The sequence below is a fragment of the Pinus tabuliformis genome, chromosome 3_1, assembly GCF_031772625.1.
Source record: "Pinus tabuliformis cultivar Carrire ecotype Pingquan chromosome 3_1, CPIR1, whole genome shotgun sequence".
NCBI classification, from domain to species: domain Eukaryota; kingdom Viridiplantae; phylum Streptophyta; class Pinopsida; order Pinales; family Pinaceae; genus Pinus; species Pinus tabuliformis.
This window is the reverse complement of record NC_142301.1, coordinates 934,280,949-934,298,185: the sequence shown is the minus strand read 5'-3', so window position 1 is coordinate 934,298,185 and position 17,237 is coordinate 934,280,949. Positions and strand designations below refer to the sequence as shown.

The following is a 17,237-nucleotide window of genomic DNA, read 5'->3' as shown; positions in this document are numbered from 1 at the left end:
ATGAGGTAAGCGAGGTGTACTATTTTTTAGATCGAAAATTATAAGGTTCAAGTCCTGAATGTCAACAGATCCTATAGCCGACAATAGCAATTTACGCTGTGCTGGACATGATTGCAGCACTTTCAAAGCTGACATTGTTGAAGGTGAAATAGCCAAATCTTCAACAATGTTATAGTTCTGAGCCGCTCTCGCATGTGGATTGAAAGCTGACTTTCGAAGTATACCCTTGGTAGGCGGTTTGATTAGTAAGTCTGGGTTAGGTTTCTCAATCTGTAGTGGATCGGAAGCGGGAGTTGAAGTTGATGGGTTCGAATCAGAAGATTCTGCTTCCTTACCACCAACATAACTTTTACTTCCATAATCTTGCGATCGAGTCGCAATCCTAACATGGGACATCATCATTATGGGTTCTTCAGAGGCATTTGAGGAAGAACCTATCATCTTACTGTCTTGACTAGGAAAAGGATCCTTCAAAACAGCAGGCGTTTGGGAACCTTTGACAATTTTCGCAACCTCTGCACGATGAGGGAAGTCTCTTATAAAATGCTCTTCGTCACAAATGAGACAAGGATAACGAGGTTTGCGTTTCTCATCAATAGATTCTGTTTTTCCCGGTTTCTCTTTTGAATTTTTATCTGTTTTATTTTTCTTCTTCCCTTTCTTTTTACCGCCAAATTTTGATTTGGCTGTAGATGACTCTACAACATGAATATCGGCAGAAATTTCCACGGAAGAATCTCCTGTCGGGGAATCTAGTAAAGTTATGATAGGAGAAGAATTCTTGGAAGATTTCTTCTTACTTTTGGTATTAACCGTACCAATCATACCATCAGTGGCATGAGACCCTAAAGGAGCTGCAGTTATTTGATTTTGTTTAGGAAGGTCAGGGATTTTCTCGTGTAACGTACCTGACTGCGTATAAACTAAGTCAAGGTACTGAGCTTGAGCAATTACTTGCTCTTCAGTAACGACTCCTGCCTTAGCTACATCCTCAGTGATTTTCGGTAATAAAGATTTGACAAACCATTCAGCTAAGATTTGATCCGGGATAAAAACTTTCACTAAACGTCGTCGACGTCTCCATTCATGAATGTGATCTGAAATGTAAGTGGACGTTGACTGTTTTAATGAAGTTAATAATTCCGTGCCATTGTCATATCTGACTGGAAACTGAAAATGAGTTAAAAACGAAGTAGCTAACTGACTAAAGTTATAAAAAGTGGCTCGCGGTAACTCAATGTACCACTTGGCCGCAAGACCAATTAGAGTGCGTTGAAAAAGCCTTAAATGGATTGAATCATCTGAAATGGAGTTAGACACACACCAGAGGTGATAAGTCATCACATGGTTCGACGGGTCCTCTCCTGATTTGCCTTCAAACTTAGGAATATCACTAGGAAACTTATTCGGCATTGGCGGCCAAAACGGAAGATAGTTAATTGGATCGTTCGTAAGGCGCGACAAATCAGGCAAGTCCAAAGTTGCAATGAACGGTAACTGCGATTAGGGTCCCTGAAACCCGGGGTCATGAGGCCGGCCCCAGGAGGAGGATATCCGGGATAACTAGGAATTGGAATTGCATTTGGGATATTATATCCTCCCGGAAAACCAGGATTAACCGGACCGTACTGGGGTTGTTGAGGTTGCTGATATGTATATCCAGGGTACGGTTGATACTGATAGACTGGCTGCTGCACAGCAGGACCGAATTGGTACTGTCCCTGGTACGGTTGATAAGTAAATTGAGGTTGACTTGTGACAACCGTACTTGGACCAGGTTGTCCTACAGGCATTTGAACCGAGGTTTGAATTGTGGATCCAGACTGAGGTAAAGATGCTTGAGGAGTTGATACAAGAACAATAGAAACCGGAGCTGTCGATACTCTAGAAGTAGGTGGGGTAGATTGAACAGATGTTGCAGCAGTTGCAGCAATCGTTTGAGGCAGAGTACGAGGCGTACTAGGCCCAGGCTGAGAAACTACAGAAGGTGTAGAAGTTTGAATAGTAGACTAGATAGGTTGCTGGGTTGAATCAGAAACCAAGGGTTGTCCAGATTGAGATGACAACTGCACATTCGGTTGAAAGATCTGTTGAGATTGAGATGGATCCCACACTAAGTTCATTCCGGGGTACGGACCCATAGCAGGTTGAGAATATTAAGGACCATAACCGGGTTGAGGGTAGGGTTGATAATTCAAAGGTACATTTCTAGCTCCTTGGACAAATGATTGACCAGAAGGTGGTTGGAAACCTTGGGTTGGGTACTGACCTTGAGGTTGATAACCTTGAGGCACGTACTGATACTGGGGTTGACCTTGAGGTACATATTGATACTGGGGTTGACCTTGAGGTATATACTGAGTCTGTGGTTGACCTTGAGGAATGTATTGTCCCGTAGGTATGTACTATCCTTGAGGTTCCCCCCAGGCGGTAACTGGCCACCTTGAGGTTGCGGATTAGGAATAATACCTGACATCATAAGAATATCTTCTACACTCAACGGCTTAGTTCCGTTATTACCAGTTAACAACCCTTGTTCAATAGGTTGAGGAGATGATCCCGAAAAAGTACCAGTAAGTGACTGATACCCAGAGGGAACAGAAGGACCGCCGTATAAAAAGGTTTCTGGAGATTGAGAAAACATGGACGGCCGTCTTGACATATTTAATGGAGGATAATAATCTCTAGGTGTTGGGTGAAAAGGAATGCGAGGTGGTGAAAAACTTAGTCCCGGGTTTTCCAAAAAATTGGTCAATGAAAGATACCAAGCGTCCCTCCTAAGTGGACTGTAAAAGATCGATTCACGCTCCCTAAGTTATATAGCTGGTTGATTTTCAGGGATAGGGATACCTTCTTCCGGAGTAACAAGTTCTTCAATAGCAATAAGTCCAAAAGGAAGATTTTGGGTAATGACTCTTTCTACCCTGGGTGAACCAGGACCACTGGAAGTTGGAGAGGTAATTCCTGATGTTGGAGTAGCAGCAGGTTCAATTTTAAGTTCAGATATTTCAGGTTCCTCAACTAAATCACTAGTAGATGAAAAACTACCAGTAACTTCGGAAAATGAAATAGATTGTGGATTATAATCTGCTACTAGAGCTTGATAATCAGGATGTACAACCAAAGAAGACTCTCCTTCTTCAGGTGACCCAACTCTACTATCATTAGGAGTTACAAGGGCTCGTAGCCCTTCAAGCTGGCTCAGTGAAAACTCAGGAGGTTGGCCCCGAAGTCTACGGGACTTCCTCAGTAATTCAGCCACGATTAAATATTTTCACTACTTCACACGCAAACAAAGAAAAATCTCAATGAAAACCACCTAAAGCCTCTAAAGAACCAAACAATTTTGAATCACACGCCTAAAGAATCTAGGAGATCAAACCACACACAAACAGTAACTTTCCGTACCGAAAACACTAGTTGGTGATGAAATCCAACGTCGCAGAATTCAATACAGAAATGGCGGTTGGAATAGTTACCCCGGCAACTTGCTTAATGAATAGACTGGCACAAGTTCCTCCACTAAACCGTCTCGAGTGAAGAGAACCCCCCAGAAAATCCAAGTGAGTCTAGCCAACGTCTGCTCCAGGTACAGTGGGATCTTCCCTCCACCGTCACCTTAGGAAAGAATCCTATAGAATATGGTCACTATGGTTACCAACAGAAACAAATATACCTAGGGGAACAGTCTACGATCCGATATGCACGCAAGGGAAGAGTAACAAGCTCAATCCCCTTGAAGGCTCCTTGACATAATCCAAGGTTTACCAACAAGTGACCCCAGGCTCCTCAACAATGGTCAATCCAAGGTTTACCGTTTTTAATACGTGAATATCTTCTATCGTTCCCAATGAGGAAGGATTGATTCCACACTGGTTCAGATATGATCTCGTGCTTCTCCTTTAAGAGGAACTTTCCCAGAGCATAGATGTAACAATTGGAATTTATCTCCTACCGCAAGATACAGATACTTGTTTGTTTTACTATCTTGGAGAGTTAATTACTCCCTACTCCAAGATACTAGCCTAAGCTATGTTGGTGATATAGAGCCCTAGAAATAAAAAGATTACTAAATAGATTTTACTTTAAGCATTATTTTTATTGATTTTTTCTTAAGTCAAAAGGTGCGGAGATGAAACTTATGGTGTGAAGACTCGACTCCAAATCACTAAAAAATGCACTTAAGATGAAAAACAATCCTTTCCCTTCAATGAATTTCTAGCTAAGAAAGAGTTGAGAATGCAAATGCTTGTAAAAACAAATCTTTCCTAAACAATCAAATCAAAAGAAGAGCTTTTTGTCTTTTCCAATACACTCAAAAATGAGTCAACTAGTTATGCTCACAAAAATTTCCCTTTTCTTTTCAAACACTCAAATACTACTAAAAAAACTTTTTTCAAAAGAGATTTTTTTATTTTTATAAAACACTCAAAACTATTGAAAAATCTAATCTTGAGATCTATAAGTTCTAAAAAACTATTTGAAGTAAAAGCTTACAAGATTTCTTTTCAAGGATGTTTTACTTAGCTATAAGCAAACTAAGGACTAATTTGTCCAGAATCACAAATCAGTAAAAAAACAACCAATTTTTGTTTTCTTTTCTAAAAATGAAATCCAAAACTTTTAACACAAGTCCTTTCGAAGTTTCGCAAAGAGAAAAACAAGATGGATTCCTCAACAAAGGTAGATTTTACAAAACGGTCAGACTCATAAGAAGGCCAGCAAAAACCAAGGTGATCTGAGGTTTCTAAGGCTTCTAAGCTTTGAGTTACTACAAGACCAAAATGAAAATCAAGCCCGGCAACCAAAACTTCTAGGAATTTCACCTAAAGCCCTAATGCTAATGGAATTAACCTAAGAAAAGATCTGGGCAGAGGCTAAAAACACATTAACAAATCCTAAGCTGACTGAAAGAGAAAATCTTAAGTTTTTCAAAATTTTGACAGGGTCCGTAGGCCCCCAGTTTACCCAGGTGCGGTACCGCTCTGTGTGTAAAGCAAAAGTGCGGGTATGTCCGCACTGTGTTACAAGCAGAGGGTGCGGTCCTCTCCCAAAAGTATGAAAAACAAAAAATAATTCAAGATCTACTAAACCTACCCAATCCCACACACATCAAGCCAAAAATAGAAACAAAGACACAGTTTCTCAAGTCAAAGTAAAAGCAAAGGAAAAATAAAAAATTCAAGTCCCCAGTGGAGTCGCCATTTTGTCGGCCGGATAAGTCGTTCTTGCGGACAAGACCGACCTCCCTAGTATCTAATGATATCTAGCAACAAGCAAACCAAACAAATTCTATCTTTCTCTAAATATGCAATCTATAGATAAAGGCAAACAAGTGTTTTAGGCCTACCTTGGGTCCAGTGCAAGTTTGTGGAAGCCACGCTCCATTGATCCAAATGAGCTCCCTTGTAAAGAATCTGCAAACACAAACAAGCACACACATTAAATAGCACCTGAAAAGCCAATATAATAAAGCATACTTATCATGATGATCAAGGAATTCATGAAACAAATCACATAAGACAATTTGTTGAGAAAAATGAATCTGATTGTATTAATTTTAATCAAAGAAGAACTTTACAACCTTAGTGCCTTGATGCTGTACAAGCTCCTCCCAAGGTCCAGCAAGAATCTCCTCTACTTTGACAAGTTTCACTCTCTTCCCAATGAAGCCAAAAGGTATGTAATCTCTCCTCTCAAGCTTAACTAGGAAGTCTCAATTCCAACAGCATTTACCCTCAAAAATGTTCAGCTTCTAACCTCCCTAGCAACCAGCCCAATGCCTTAATTTATAGTGCAATGGAAGGAAGTTACTAGGTCCACCTTCAAAGGGATAAAGCCCTCCTTCAAAGGGATAAGCTCCTCTCATCAAGGGATTAGCTCCTTTATTTTTGGGATGCATGAACCACCTAGGAGCGAACCATCCACGTCAAGATTCCTTCTAGAATCATCCAGAATTAACCCCAAGTGAGTTTTTAAGAATAAACTTCAGCCTTTTTTACTTTCACAGGGGTCCGCACCCACTCCTTTAGAGACAGAGCGGGCAGGTCCGCAGGTAACATAACCATGGGGTGTGGGACCGCAGGCAACAGTAAGAGAAAGTGCGGAACCAGAGCTTTATTGATTTTCAAGGACTTTCTCTCATTTTCAAAGCTTGACATGAAGAGCTGAGGTTTGAGACTTGCTAAGGAGGACAGTATGAATGATGATAGACCCATACTGACTGCAAATAGTCATGGTGACAATATTTTGTGTAACAGGTTGAGTTCTTTCTTATTTATAGGCTTGTGAGGGGTAGAAATTGCTCTCTTTAGGACGACTTGTCCCTTCATGTAGGCCGACTTGATATTTGTGCCATGATGAGGTCTTGGAGGGTCTTTTGATTCTATTTTGACTCAAATAAATTTTCTTTACAATATGTAACATGCCCAAATGGGTCTTCAATACATGACAAAGACTCAATTGACTTTATGACAAACCTAGAAGAACTCAATGGATGCTTGACCTAAACATAAATTTCCCTTGAACATGAAACCCATGCCTTAAGAATAATAATAAATTTATTTTTCTCTTTTCATTAAATACATAAAATCACGATTACGTATGTCATTATCAAGACTGAATATAGTTACATATTTCAACAAAATAAACTATATGAGTCATTGATTTCGAGCTTGTACTCTTCCAAGGAGCAAGCCTTATTTTCTTGTGAGTCAACATCCATATTATTAAATCTAAGAATATGATACAATTATGTAGAGTGGAAGTAATCAACTAATCCTCTAATTCTTTGAAGCACTTGTGCAAGGAAGTTTTCATTTGGATTTTCATCCTTAATAAGGTAATGAATTATGATTAATGAGTCTCCTAGAATGATAATATCTTTGATTCATTTGTCCTTGACAATGTGTAAACCTTGTAGGAGACCATAAATTTTTCACTAATTATTTGTTTTCCTTCCCAACCCCATGCAAATTTAGTCTCAATTATTCCATCAGGATTTAGTAATATCCCTCCCCCTCCTGCCACCCCTAGATTTTTCTTTGAAGATCCATCAAAATATAGAACCCATTTTTGCTACTAATTCTTTCAATTCATCAATTCTTTAGAGGACATGTGAAGCTTCCAATTGGGAGGGCCACTGAAGAGAACGAGGCAGGGGTTGGCCAAGGAGAAAGAGAACATACCCAATGATCTTCAATCCTATCAAGGACATAATCTCTGTAAAGAGGGTTGAGCTCGAGACAAAAGGAGAGGTCCTTTAAAGCCACATATTTAGTAGAGAGAGAGAGAGAGGACGATTTAGATATAGTTTAATTACAAGAGAGCCAAATTTACCAGCAAATTTGTTTGGGGAGAGCCATCCATACAACTTTGAATGAATATTTGGTCTGAAGGGAGCTCGAATAATGTATGTGCGAATATGAGAAACCATTATGGAGATTAGGAGGCCAAAAAGTTTGGCATAGAAAGGACCCAGAGAAATGGACTAAACTACCTTAGCATACATACATTCCAATAAAAAAAGATGGGGAATAGTTTCTTCATGATTTTCACATAAAGGACATCTCAATGGGCCATAAATTCCTTTCTTACTGAGGTTCTTTGAAATCATAATCTTCTTGCGAAGAAGCAACCAACAAAATATATTGACTTTAGGAAGAGCATTGGGAGTCCAGATTTTGCTCGAGAGAGAGGATTTAGGGGGAATCTGAAAGTGGAAGAGCATATCGATGTAGCCTTCTTTGACTAAGTAAGAAGAGGCTTTCAATCCCAATTTGTCCTGCTGATATAGATTAATGGGAGCCCTTCTGACCATTCTTCTTTTTAAGTCCTCACCAATGGGTTTATGGTGATCAGGGCGATCTCCCACTTTCCAGTCCAACTAAAACCCATCCACATTCCATTTGGAGAACTGGGCCAGAGTATCGATTCACTTGAGTCTCATAAGATCCATTATGGGTCATAGTTCTTCCACCTTCTCCAACAGGGTGTTGAAGAACCAAATCTTCCCACATATTGATAAATCTACCTTTTTTGAGGATCCAAGTTAGATGGGAATTGATCAGAGAGGAGGCAGATGAAATGAGTTTCCAGATAGAGGAGAATTTCATGGGATGAAGATCAGCCTGAGGGGAGTATTTAGCCTTCAGTATTTGAAGCCACCAATATTTCAATTGAGTCTTCAGCTTCCAATCTAATTTTTTGCTAAGCGCAACATTCATTGACTCGGTATCTCTGATACCTAGACCACCGTGAAGCTTGGGAGCACAGATCGTGGCCCATTTCACAAGATGGAACATTTTGGTGGAAGTCTTAGGGCCTTCCCAAAGGAATTATCGCAGATGGATCCCGAACATGTGTATTATACTTTTAGGCGCCATGAGAGCTAAGAATTGGAACAAAGGAATGACAGACAATACAACTTTAGAAAGGATTGTTTTTCCTGTAAGATTAAGCCAGCGAGCTCCCCAATTTTCCATTATAATTTTGATTTTGTTGATTATACCTTGCCATGATTTTGAAGAGGGATTCTTTAAGCATATTAGGAGGCCGAAATATTTAAATTCAGACCAATCTTTAACCATTTTGAAATCAAGAACTTCTTCATTTTTTTTCTTCTGGTGGATTGCACTGACATTTCAAGAGTATATTTGTGATTTGACCTCATTAACTAACCCTCTTGAGGCCACAAGGAAATTTTCCAATACCTTTTTATATATTTTAGCAATAACTACTGAAGCTCCTCCCAAGAGGATCGTATCATCTATGAATTGCCCACGATTGATGCTTCGTACCCTTTCAGAGAATCGAATTTCGAGAATACGATCACTGCTCCTTTCAAACTCTAGTCTCTTAGTCAAAGAATCTACAATATTGATATACATGAAAAGAGAGAGGGGGAAACCCTGTCTTACTCCCATAGAGGCTTTGAAGAAGCAAGTCCCTCTTCCATTTATAAGGGGAGCAATTTGGGGGGAGCCTTTACACAGAGCTACCCACTGAATAAAATGGTCATGGAAACCCATATTTTTCATCACCTTAAAAAGGAAGTTGTGACAAACTTTGTCCAACATATTTTCCATGTGTAATTTTATGACCATGGCCTATTCTCCCCTTCGCCAACTAGAATCCACCGCTTCGTGAATCATGATTACATTATCAAATATTTGTCTGCTCGGAACAAATCCTCCCTAGTTCTCGGTGATGATGATCTGAACTTAAAAGGAACACAACAAATTATAGATGTAGCAAAAATAACAATTCATTTCATTAATATCAAAATACTAAAATATGCTTACAAACAAAATGGAAATAAACTAGCTCGGGCGATGGTAGCTTATCTCTGAGAAGAGATGTGGTGGCTACATGCCTCTGAACTATGTTAAAATGAGGCTTAAGGGCATATTTATTATTGAACAATAAGGTAAAACCCTAAACAATCAAAACCCTAACCCCAAGAGATGTAACACCAAGAGTTTGTGGGCCCCGTTGGGGTTAGTTGGGCAACCAACTTCTCGAGGTCATAATTTGGTCATATTATATTTGTTTGGTGTGTATGGTACCTTGTTGGAAAGGTCTCTTCAAGTACTACAAGATTTGCGGCAGGCCCCTGTCTATAACTACGGGCCTGCTGCAGACCTAAAAAAATGTCCCGCTTCGTGAATCATGCTTACATTATCAAATATTTGTCTGCTCGGAAAAATCCTCCTTGGTTCTCGGTGATGATGACCTGAACTTAAAAGGAACACAACAAATTATATATATAACCATAAATACAGAGATGCAGCAAAAATAACACTTCATTTCATTACTATCAAAATACTAAAATATGCTTACAAACAAAATGGAAATAAACTGGCTTGGGCGATGGTAGCTTATCTCTGAGAAGAGATGTGGTGGCTACATGCCTCTTAACTATGTTAAAATGAGGCTTAAGGGCATATTTATTATTGAACAATAAGGGAAAACCCTGAACAACCAAAACCCTAACCCCAAGAGATGTAACACCAAGAGTTTGTGGGCCCCGTTGGGGTTAGTTGGGCAACCAACTTCTCGAGGTCATAAATTGGTCATATTATATTTGTTTGGTGCGTATTATACCTTGTTGGAAAGGTCTCTTCAAGTACTACAAGATTTGCAACAGGCCCCTGTCTATAACTATGGGCCTGCTACAGACCTAAGAAAATGTCCCACTTCGTGAATCATGCTTACATTATCAAATATTTGTCTGCTCGGAACAAATCCTCCCTGGTTCTCGGTGATGATGATCTGAACTTAAAAGGAACACAACAAATTATAGATATAACCATAAATACAGAGATGCAGCAGAAATAACACTTCATTTCATTAATATCAAAATATTGAAATATACTTACAAACAGAATGGAAATAAACTAGCTCGGGCGATGGTAGCTTATCTTTGAGAAGAGATGTGGTGGCTACATGCCTCTAAACTATTTTAAAATGAGGCTTAAGGGCCTATTTATTATTGAAGAACAAGGGAAAACACTAAACAACCAAAACCCTAACCCCAGGGGATGTAATGCCAAGAGTTTGTGGGACCCGTTGGGGTTAGTTGGGCAACCAAATTCTCGTCATCATAACTTGGTCATATTATATTTGTTTGGTGCATACGATACCTTGTTAGAAAGGTCTCTTCGAGTACTACAAGATTTGCAGCAGGCCCCTATTTACAACAACAAGCCTGCTGCAGACCTAAAAAATTGTCGTTTAGTGGGTCAAAACTGCTCCAGAAGTTCAGGACCCGAAAAACTGTTAAAAATAGTAAATGTTGGAATACACAAGGAAATAGATGAAACCAATTGCAAGTCTAGGTGGAATAGGCGAGCGACCACCAATATCCACCTGGTTCAGATGATGTGATAAATAATTTTCTTAAGCCTTAGAACCAAATTTTTTGAGACTATCTTATATGAGACATTGCAAAGCGAAATTAGCCAGATGAAGGCTGAAAAGGAGGAATTAGTTCCTCCTCCCATGCATAACTACTTGATCGAGTATCTTATCATTTTGATTAAGGCTATGTAAATAATGTCTCAAAATTGTTGATAGAAGAGGGTGGGAAATCCATCTGGGCCAGGGCCTTGTTCAGATGAAAGGAAAATATTGTTTTCTTTATTTCTTATGTAGAAGGGGGAACAATGAGAGAAGCATTCATTTCTTTTGTAACTAGCACATGAACATGCTCCAACATATAATGATCTTCCTCTTCAATTGATTGATTAGGGGCCTAACGCGATTTGTTAAAGTGTTCGATTATTGCCTCTTGTATTAACTGAAAGTCTTCAATTAGTTGTCCTTGATGATAGATCTCTGAGATATTGTTTTTCATTTATCTATTTTTTGAATGATTATGGAAGAATTTGGTGTTCCTATCTCCAGATTGTAGCCACAGACTCCTTGATTTTAAGCTCCATTTCTCCTCCTCCTACCTTAGGAGCGCATGATACGACTGGAAGATTTTGACTTCTTGATGCATAAGGTCCATTGTAACGTTGCCTTCGATCTGAGATTGAATACATTCAACTTGGTTCTCCAATGATAGGAGCAAGGATTGATTTGTTTATTTCACCGTCTTTAGCCAGAGTTTAATATCTTTTTTAGAATTTATACTCGGATATTCCACAGTTTCCATTTTTGCTTTGTCGACGTTTCGAGTCTAGACCCAGACTCATCATCAGGACTTGATTTACAAAGGAGAGAGACATAATAGATAAATAGGGTTCAGCTATCAAGTATGTGAGCCGACAACCTACTAATTTGAATTAACTAGTTTTATAATAATTTTATAATTTTTGATATGAATAAACTAGTTTTATAATATTTATTTATTTATTTAATAATTTTTTATGTTTTAGTTTAATTTTTTATTTACTAGGGAGGTTTATGTAGTATAAAAGTTTTTATAGTTAGGATAATATTCATGTTTTAATATTCCATAATTTTTATTTTATATTTATTATTATTTTATCTTATTTATTTATTTTTTGAGTTAAATTGTTTATGCATTAAGTTTTATATTGTATTATATTTAATAAAATAATTATTACGCCGTAAGGTGTTCCCTCTGAGAAAGACATCCCTAAAATGTGACGTGTGCGATCCTGAGCCATTGATTTTGTGTGTTAGATGATTGGGGTGTTTTCTGCCGTCCGTTTAATCTGTTTTTTTCATAGAAAAATAATTTTTTTCCATGGTAATGGGCCAATGAAAGGCCAGGCCTCGCCTGCTGGCGATGAGACTCTTCGCAGAGACTGCCGGCTGGCGATGAGACTCTTCGCAGAGACTCTTCATGTCTTTCTTCCAGCTCTGCAACAATAGCCAATAAAAGCATCCGGGATATCATCGCTCAAAAACTTCCCATTATTTTAGCAAATCAAGGTAACGCTACAGAGAACTCCTCGCAGCAGTAGAAGATCTGGTACTCAAATCTTGGATTGTCTCCCGTGCATGTTATCCTGAAAACATAATTGCAAGATCAGTGTTAGATGCGTCGGCCGCAGTAGCAGTCACAATTTGTATTTTAAGTTCAATCGCCGAATGGCTTGTTCAGGGCCCAATTATAGACGTGTTTCCTGGTGTCAAATCTCGGTTAAAATTCATCACAACAAACATGGAAGTCGTATTCATCCTGATAGGGTGGGCAATCATCGGCTGGAGATGTCTTACCTCTGTAGCGTACTATGGAAGATGGCAAAGCTGGAATCCAAATGAAAGATGGTATACCTATTTCCAGGTAGAGGACTTTTGGACCAGGTACATCATTGAGTTGCAGGAAGCAGCATCCAAGAAGCAGAAAAGTATTGTTGATGAAAAGGTAAATAAAACGATTGGCTCGGAAGGAATAGAAATACGTTTCTTATGGGCCTTTTTATGGGGTTTGTTGCGATGTGTGTATTGGCTGCAATCTTTTATGGTTTATACTAGTAAACTCTGTTGGTTTATGGCAGAGTTCGTGTTGGATAATAGGTGTATGCAGAAAATATCCTCAAAGTTTTTATCAAAGCCGGGTGAAACAGAGGACGGGGATTTTTCAGAATACAGGCCAATTTTGGAGAACGTGGACCTTCTGTGGGGGGCTCCTTGGACCGTGTTTGTAACAAACCGAAATTCCATCAAGAAAGCAAAGGAACTTGTGAAAGAGGGCAACATGGATGGTATAGAATGCGATACCCTAATCTGGTTTCTGAGAAACTATAGAAAATCAACAGGATGTGTGGGTATACGGAGTTTGGATCCTGCAAAATTACAAAATAAAGCGGGTTTGAAGTTCTTGTGGAAAAGAGATCCTGGCCCTGTATTAGATGTGGAAGAGCATTACATATACGTGAGCAAACTGTCATTGAAGCTAACAGCGGTTTCATTGGTCAATATAATCGTTCGGTTGTCACCTGATTGTGGGAGAAATGCTTTAAAAGCATACTCTGAGGCATATGAACTGATGGATTTGGTGGAGGACTCAGATCCTGCAACCGATAGCTTGCTGAGTAAAGCGGCAGATAGTGTATTCAAAACATTACAGGACATTTGGTCATTCTATTATTGAATTTCTGCTGTCATGGAAACTTCAATGAGGTTCTGATATATATTTTCAATGGATATAGGTTTCAGTCCCTTCAGGCACTGAAACAGAAGCAAAGTCCTTGATGGGTAAAGGTCAAAGATCAATAAAGAAGGTAAAAGGAAATTTAGAAAAACTTCAGATACTTAGTACAAAAGGAGGAAATGGGAAAGCATTGTCCAGTTCTACAAATGGTGCATTCCCACAGAGGTAGGTATTTGAAGCTGTTTTTTTTCGGTTAATTCTGACAGTATAACAATTCCATTTGGAATCCCTGGAATGAATCTTAGCTTAACTTATATTAAAGTGGAAATGGATTCTGGACTTTGAGTTGGAGTCCTATTAATATCCTTTATTATGGTTGCCTGTTATTTATCCAAGTAATTGCTGGTTGCAGTGGAGGCAGCGGTAGTGAAGGTTCAAGTGAAGGTAGCGAGGGAGTCAATTCACAAAATGTAAGTTCCTTCCATTTTATTTAGGTTCAAATTTTTGAAAATTAATTTTATTTGCTATCTGGGTACTCTACCAAATATGTCTTTGCTGTTTTATATTAATTATCACTGCATTCTACTCTGTATACTTTTCAGGGATGCAAAACAGGTAGGGCAAGAAGCTTGGAACCACTAACCATTAATGGTATGTTTTAACTATCATGTATTACGGAATGCATTTAAAATTTCTTATGGCTATTCATGAATCCTGTTATCAGGGGATCTCCTGATTTCCAGACTAATTTAGTAATACTTTTTATTTTCCATTACAGTTAGATCTCTAATAACTTCTAGAATATTTCATCTTGAAGGGATGTGTGCTACTGCTTCCTTTTAGAAAGGTTGCGTTGTTCATGTTTGATATCTAGTCCTGAATCCTAATATTATCAATCTAGCTAATGGAGTAATTTAGTAACATTTGTTGATTTTCACGACAATGACAGGAACAAGTGCTACTGATGCGAATACTCTAGCATATAATGCCCAGGCTGGAGAAGCTAATACAACTGTAAACAGAAGCACAATGGCTTTGGTTCCACCAGCACCTGTTCCAGGAATGTCAACAGTTAGTCTACCTACTACAAATCTAAATATTGGAATGGGCATCTATAATGTGCCTGCCCAAGGATCTGTAACTCCTGTAAAAGGAAGACGGGGAACAACTAACAGTGTAACAACAATTGTTCCTGCAGCATCTCAACTCATTCCAGGTCATGATGGAGTGCCTTCTGAATTATGGGTCCAGGTATGCATACCAAGCTTTACCTTCTATGTATCATTCTATCTTGTATTGCATCAGGTTAATGGTGCTGTTGGCCATTCTGTGGTTGGCTGGTTAGTGAATATAAGCTGGATTTACTTGCGTCATCTTCCTATAGACTTGCTCAGACTTTTGGTGCTTGCTTTGTTTTCTTTATCAACTGTTTTGTGGGATGACAACCCTTCTTTCATCTTTTCTGGTTATGCACAATCCATGAAATATGATTTGATCACACTATCATTATATTCTCATATCCATCTTGTTCTTACAAGTCCTTTGACATAAGTGCATTTCTTAAGAAGATTTAGATAGAAGTGGTCCACAGTCAATTATAACTCGAATAAGCTAAATCTCATTTGTAGGGCTCTTTAAGTAATAGATGGTTTAATGCATAATAACAGTTTTATCTGATATGAGGGCAGCATAGTTTGATGATATAGACCAGAAGAGATTCAGAAGCAGGGAATATTTCCTGGCTGTATCTATGTAATAGGTGGGCACTCTGGTGTTTACCCCAACACATCAATTTGTCATTTCCTATTTCTTGGGAAAGTTTTCCTTTCATATTTCTGAAACTTCCGTGTGTATCCCCATTACATACAACTTAGGGTTTTGTATTTTTTTTTTGCATTCACCTACAGTGTGACCTTTTTATTGTGAATTATTTCCAATATATTGATGAGCTTTAAATATGTTGAACTAAATAAGCTTGTACATGTCCTAAACGAGCCTATGAAACAGGATGAACGGGAATTAAAACGACAGAAGCGTAAACAATCTAATCGGGAGTCAGCTAAATGCTCTCGAATGAAGAAACAGGAATAGACTTGTTCTTAGTATTTTTATCAGAGGCTTGCAGAGATAGAGAGGTAAAATCGTGAGACATGAACAGACAAAGTCTGTTGTCATTGTTTTATGAAAGCAGTAAATACTATTCAATTGATACCCTGTCTGCTGTGTTGTGCTGTGCTAACACCGACTTCCATGAAACAGATGGAATGCGAAGAGTTGTCTGCAAAAGTTGAGACACTGACTTCTGAGAACATGGCACTCAGAAATGAAATAAATCTTATAGCAGAGGAATTTGAAAAGCTTGCTTCTGAGAATGAATCACTAAAGGTAACATATCTTTCGTGGTAGCGTAGACAAGTCAGTGTAGTTTATTGGCCTTAGGATATGAAACTTTTTTGACATTGTTGGATTATGTGAAACAGGTAATGTTGAGGAATTTTCAAAGAAAGGATAGAGTAGGAGATTCAGAAAGAAATGGTCCTAGAGAGACACAGTCACAATTTATGCAGCAAGGAGGCAATGGCTATCCTCAAGTTCTATCTAAAATAAGCAATTTGAGTTCTAGCCAAAGAGATGAGCAAAGGGAGAGTGAGATGAGCGATTCAACTGGTAAATGTCATGCCGTATTGGAAGCAAATGTTCGATCTGATAGAGTGGCTGCAGGTTAAAGAGAGATCCTAGTTTGTAGGTTATGTTAGATGACAGTTTGTGTATACCAAACCGTTTTGTTTGTTTTGAGCTATCCTCATATCTCTGTAACTACTTCACATGAACTTTCTTCTAGAGTAGGATCTAATACCCAGGAAAAAGATAATAATGAATGGCTGCTTAGAAAGTACTTCATCCAGATATACGATGATGAGCGTTCTTCTGGTAAAGGAATTGGCCCACCTTGGATTTGAATTGGGTCCAGGCATGGGAATCATCAGGTTAATTGTAACTTGCTGACCCTAGCTTTTAACTTTAGGGTCATATAATTTATGCATTGCCCCCCAAAATTGCTGTAATATAGAATTGGGTTTGAAGGATTCTTGTACGTAAACAAGCTCCCCATTAAAGAGTACCATGTTCCATCTGTATTCCATATTCAATGACTAGTATTTTGGATGATGCTTCTGTTATTAGTTGATAAATTTTTCATTGCCTAGTATTTTTAAATTGTGTTGTAAGAAGAGTTTTTGAACCAGTTATTTTACTAAGATTAGCTGTGCATGGATTAAGCTGTTGGAATAACGAGGGCACTCACTCAGTACTGAATGTGATTATGTTTTGAATCAATGGCTTGCTTGTATATCGTAGTTAACATCGTGTTTCATGCATTATTTGTTTAAAGCACGCAGATGCAAATGTCAATCTAGGTAGATATGTTTGAGATCATCATGTATCACCAAGAATCTGCCTAACTGACATGTCTAGTATCTCGTTGAATGTACTACAAATATGTCTTGTTCTCTTTTTAAGAACATTGTAGCAACAAGAACTTCATGACAAGAGTGGGGGTGTGTGCATGAGTACTGAACAATTAGCCATAGCATTAGATCAACATTAACAAATTCATCACTATAGCAGTAAATTCAGCACTAATTATGAGTAGCTTGACAACATAATT

At 38.5% G+C, this 17,237-nt stretch overlaps 2 protein-coding genes across 2 annotated transcripts; both read left to right on the top strand.

Annotated features, from left to right (window-relative positions):
* Positions 1–14,512: 14,512 nt before the first annotated feature.
* On the top strand, positions 14,513–15,661 carry LOC149190838 (bZIP transcription factor 16-like). Its single transcript, XM_089410600.1, has 2 exons — positions 14,513–14,821; positions 15,578–15,661. Exons 1-2 carry the CDS (start codon positions 14,513–14,515, stop codon positions 15,659–15,661), a joined length of 393 nt encoding a protein of 130 aa, XP_089266726.1.
* A 165-nt stretch (positions 15,662–15,826) lies between these two features.
* On the top strand, positions 15,827–16,550 carry LOC149190837 (common plant regulatory factor 1-like). The gene is made up of 2 exons (XM_089412287.1): positions 15,827–15,955; positions 16,051–16,550. The coding sequence occupies exons 1-2, from the start codon at positions 15,830–15,832 to the stop codon at positions 16,294–16,296; spliced, it is 372 nt and encodes a 123-aa protein (XP_089268413.1). The 5' UTR covers positions 15,827–15,829; the 3' UTR covers positions 16,297–16,550.
* Positions 16,551–17,237: the final 687 nt, after the last annotated feature.